This window comes from Quercus suber, unplaced genomic scaffold (assembly GCF_002906115.3).
Source record: "Quercus suber isolate HL8 unplaced genomic scaffold, Cork oak 2.0 scaffold_41, whole genome shotgun sequence".
In the NCBI taxonomy this organism is placed as follows: domain Eukaryota; kingdom Viridiplantae; phylum Streptophyta; class Magnoliopsida; order Fagales; family Fagaceae; genus Quercus; species Quercus suber.
Genome location: NW_027069506.1, coordinates 1,639,101 through 1,643,920, shown reverse-complemented (window position 1 = coordinate 1,643,920; position 4,820 = coordinate 1,639,101). Strand labels below are relative to the sequence as shown.

At 34.7% G+C, this 4,820-nt stretch overlaps 1 protein-coding gene across 2 annotated transcripts; it reads left to right on the top strand.

The window, feature by feature from the left end:
* The first annotated feature begins 429 nt into the window (after positions 1-429).
* Positions 430-3,888, top strand: LOC111992020 (cinnamoyl-CoA reductase-like SNL6). Of its 2 annotated transcripts, none has more exons than XM_024023828.2 (5): positions 430-816; positions 1,569-1,780; positions 2,807-3,001; positions 3,224-3,377; positions 3,491-3,888. In XM_024023828.2, the coding sequence occupies exons 1-5, from the start codon at positions 558-560 to the stop codon at positions 3,778-3,780; spliced, it is 1,110 nt and encodes a 369-aa protein (XP_023879596.1). In that variant the 5' UTR covers positions 430-557; the 3' UTR covers positions 3,781-3,888. The 2 variants fall into 2 exon arrangements, with proteins under 2 accessions (XP_023879596.1, XP_023879603.1); XM_024023835.2 differs by having other exon boundaries at positions 432-816; positions 1,569-1,750.
* Positions 3,889-4,820: the final 932 nt, after the last annotated feature.

Here is a 4,820-nt window from a genome sequence, read left to right as displayed (position 1 = left end):
TGGTAAGATTTTTAAAATATATTGTAATATTTATTTTATTAAGTGAATTTATAACTTTAAGATAAAACTAATTTTGTAATTAAATTTTGTCATTTAAAAAAAAAAAAAATTGATTCATGGTTCTATTTTTTTTTTTTTGGTAACCCTATATGATCAAGTTTGACTCGTAAGTTACCAAATTTGAGGCCCCTGTCACGTCACGTGTCCCTAGAGTAAGCAAATATTAACATTTCTTATAAACTCATAGAATTTTCTTTAATTAAAATTTGGCTAAGCTGGCTAAGCTAGCTAAGCTGAGCCAATTTCACATCTTTGAATCTTGCAGAGCTGAGGGGTCTAGAATGAAAAATGCATGACTATTATTTATTACTTGGGTCCCTCTCTTTGTTTTTTTGCTATGGTCTCTGGCCAGTATTTATAATATAATACAAATATATAAAGGAAAAGAGCAACAACCATTTGGAGCATAAACTCACAGGCACCTTCCCTTGTCACTTTCCTATAGTTCTCTCTTATCATTTGGAGCATAAACTGATTCGATCATCCTCATCAAAGTTATGGGGATTGTAAGGACGGAGGAGAGCAGGAAGTTGGAGTTGGAGGAGCTCCGCCGCATGTTGGTGGCGTGTGCCGGCATACAGAGGAGGAAAGACCAAGAAGAGTTTAAAGGGGTTCGAGTGTCGTCCAAAGAAAACAAAGATGATATACTAGAGAAGTTGGTATGTGTCACTAGTGGTGTTTCTTACTTAGGCCTTGCTATTGTGAACAAGCTCTTGCTTCGTGGCTACTCAGTTCGGATCATTGTGGAAAATGAAGGTAATTTTTGTTATCAAACTTAAAGTCGGTTTTCCATTGTATAATCAGAAGTATATCTTAATATAGTAATACAGACATGTTGTATCATACAACAACAATCAAGTCTTAATTCCAAAATTTCGAACTCAGTTATAAATCTTCAACCGATTAGTCAAGATTGACCATGTCTCTTTTGTTTTTGTCATTCCAATATATCATCACAAACGTGCAAATGATGTATAGAAATGTTGGATGATGGGTTTAGATTCTTTGGCATGCATAGACCCATCCCAAAAGAAAGAGTGTACTATTTGTTTCTTCAAACACTGCTTGGGCTTTTTTTTTGGACCAAGTTTGATGGCAAGGCAAAGATATTATGGAATCAAATCCAAAGTGGTTTGTTTGTTTAGTTTTTGTTTTTGTTTTTTTGTTTTTTTGTTTTCATGTTATCCCGGCAGGCTAAAACAGCATGATCTAATATAAAATTCGATTCTGTCCTTTGAGGAATTATCTGCAGATTTTAGAGTAACATTTTTAATAAATTCCTTTTGTTTTTTTGTTTATTTGATCTTTTTAGTATTGTTCATTTGTTCTTTACTGCATACCATAGAGTCATGGCTCCTGTAGAGTCGAGGCTCAATTTTTCTTTTTCTTGATTGCTACTTTGCCAGAGGAATCAAATAATATTAAAAATATACATATATAGATATATTTTTTTAATAAAAAGAATTTGTTTAGTAAATCTTACATATTCGATTGGCTAAAAAATGCAGAAGATATAAATATGTTAAGAGAAATGGAAACGTCAGGAGAGATGGGGACAGTTAGCAACAATGTATCAGCAGTAATGGCAAAGCTGACTGAGGTTGAAAGCTTAGCAGAAGCATTCCAAGGCTGTCGTGGCGTTTTTCACACCTCTTCCTTTACCGACCCTGCTGGCCTTTCTGGCTATTCAGTGAGCCTAGCTACTCTTATTTATTCTTCAGTTCTCTCTCTCTCTCTTAGTACTTTCTCATTGCATTTGATAGTTCATATGGTCTCAGGTGCACCTAACAATTTTCGACTTATTGTGTCCACCTCTGACTCTTATCATTAAAACAAAATACCAATCGATTTTTGGTGTATGCAGAGATTGAACCTAAATCTCTTATTCAACTATTAAAATTTGGTAGCCATTGTCATTACTTGCACTATTGATCATAAATGAATGTCAATGGTGTCCATATTCAAGTTCATCCGATAAGAGGAGTAGAGTAGGTGCATTGCTTTGAATTGATGTTACGCTCAAAACAAAGTAACTCATTATCGGATATACGTATGCGATGTTCTCGTATTAATTACGTGGACCTCCACTTAGAGGTGCCAATAGTCAAGGGCCTTTAAGCGGCTTACCCTATATTAGCTGAACTGAAAAAGATTCTACAACATGATCATGCTATTTTTCTTAGCATTTATACTGCAACAACAAGCATGGTCGCCCACTCTTGATGTGCTTCATACGTCTATTATCAACATAGAAGATTTCAATGCCTCCGCCCAAAAAATTTGCGGCACGGATGTCTCAGTTAGGCCCATAAATTGGTTTTCCAGGGTAATAACTCACCACGACACCAACCATCTTGAATTTGTGTCTATTTTGGAACCAACGCAACCTCCAAGGGACCACGCAATTATTATTGCTTTATGTCAATTATTATTGCTCACAACCAATACAATATCAAGTTGCATATACAAATATTTTTCTTTATATTTTTACAATTGAAAAAAAAAAAGTTGCAGTGAGTTCTAGTTAGCTTAATTAGTAAAGTTTTTGACGATTGAATAAGAGATCTAGTTCAGCAAATCCTACTTCTGATCTCCAAAACTAAAATAATGTTAGGTCATAAAGTAATTTTTCACATGCAAATACATTAGTATTTTATAGTAATTATGTGATTTAGGTAATCTATTGAGTTGTTCTTCACTACCTACTCAACTCATTGATGGGTTTTAACATGCTTTTTATATGTAGAAATCCATGGCTGAAATAGAGGTGAAGGCCAATGAGAATGTGATGAATGCATGTGCAAGAACACCGTCAGTAAGGAAATGCGTGCTCACATCCTCACTTGTTGCATGCTTGTGGCGTGACAACGCCCAAAATGATGTCTCCTCTGTTATCAACCATGACTGCTGGAGTGATGAAACACTATGCACAGACAAAAAGGTAATACATTTGGCATGAATGATCAAACCCAATTACGTTTTCTGGGCTATCCAAGCAATAATTGTACCGTAGTATTGCACTAGACACAGCTTAGGACAAAATTTAGATACAATTTCTTAATTACAGTATCTTAGTTTCCCCAATTAAATTCAAACACAAAGCTGAAAATGTACAGAAGTATTGCACTAGACAACATAATTTTGATTTTCTTAAACATGACAGCTATGGTATGCCTTGGGCAAGCTGAGGGCAGAGAAGGTTGCATGGACAATAGCCAAGGAGAGCGGGTTAAAACTGGCCACCTTATGTCCAGGACTCATTACAGGTCCTAATTTTTGTCGAAGAAATCCAACAGCAACAATTGCTTATCTTAAAGGTATTGTTTTCATTCTTCATCCATTGAAAAAACTCATTAATAGATTTATTTAGCACCCTCCTTTTGTTGGAGCAAAGCACAACCTTTTAACTAGGTTGTCAATGTCAAAACAGGAGCTCAAGAGATGTATTCAAATGGAATACTAGCAATTGTTGATGTTGACAGACTGGCTGAGGCACAAGTATGTGTTTTTGAGGAAATGGACAAGAATGCACATGGCAGATACCTTTGCTTTGACAATGTTATTGGGAGGGATGAAGCTGAGAACATAGCAAGGGAAACAGGAATGCCTATAAACAAGATTTGTGGAAACGGGGACATTGAAGCTCGGTTTGAGTTGTCTAATAAGAAGCTTTGTTGTCTTATGTCAAGACCACTCCGGAGTTGTTACAGTGAATGTTAAAGAATTTTATTAGACCACGTATTATATGCTCCTTTTGAGTTGGATTATACATATTGGACGGCATGTTCAATTAGAGAAAATGAAAGTAGAGGAAAGTTTCTGGAGAAAGTTGCTCTCAGTGTGTGTTTTGATAAAATCAGTCTTTCCATTTGAGTTTCAATGATCTTAAAATTCAGTTTATATTTAAGCATACCTTTTAGTCTCCTGCTAAACGACGCCACTGCAATAAAAATGAACCACGGACAATCAATTTTGCCAAACAAACTATAGGAAATAACTCATTTTCATTTCAAAACCAATATCTTAAATAAATAAAAGGGTAAAGTATATATTTAGTCCTTAACCTTTGGGTTGAATGTAAATTTAGTTTCTAACTTTTTAAATGTGTCAATTTAGCTCTTAACATTTTGGTATTGTGTCAAAATAGTCACTTTCATTAAGTGATGGATAGAAAATGCTGTTGGGCTAATAGCTAAAATAAAATATTTTTTTTATACACTTAAGATGACATGAAACAAAAAAGAAACTAAACCAACCAGGAAGAGCATAAAGGATTGTTTAAAAAAAAAAATTCAACAAAAATAATACAAATTTCTATATACATATTCAACGCATTCAACAAAAAATATATAATTTCTATACACAGATTACCAAAATGAAAATTTCTACCTAGGTCTAGCACTCGAACTTAGATGGACATGTCTCCTCTTAGATCATCTTCGCCATCTATCAAATCATCGTCAACAGCCGCCCTCCTCTCCTGTAATCAAATTCATACCCAACCCAACAACCCCTTTGAAACTCTCATCGGATATGTAGTTTCATTTAAACAGGAGCCATTAGACAAAGAGTTCAAACTTGAGAATAATTTCTCAAAAATAGTTGAACTCAACGTCATGGATGATGGAACTACTTGCTGAGGAAATTTACTTTTTGTGAGAAAGGGTTCAAGTGAGATGCGAATCTAAGCAAAATAATTTTACAGCAGGTGCAGTTATTTCCCCCCTAAAAATCCCTTCATTTTTTATTTTCTTACTTCA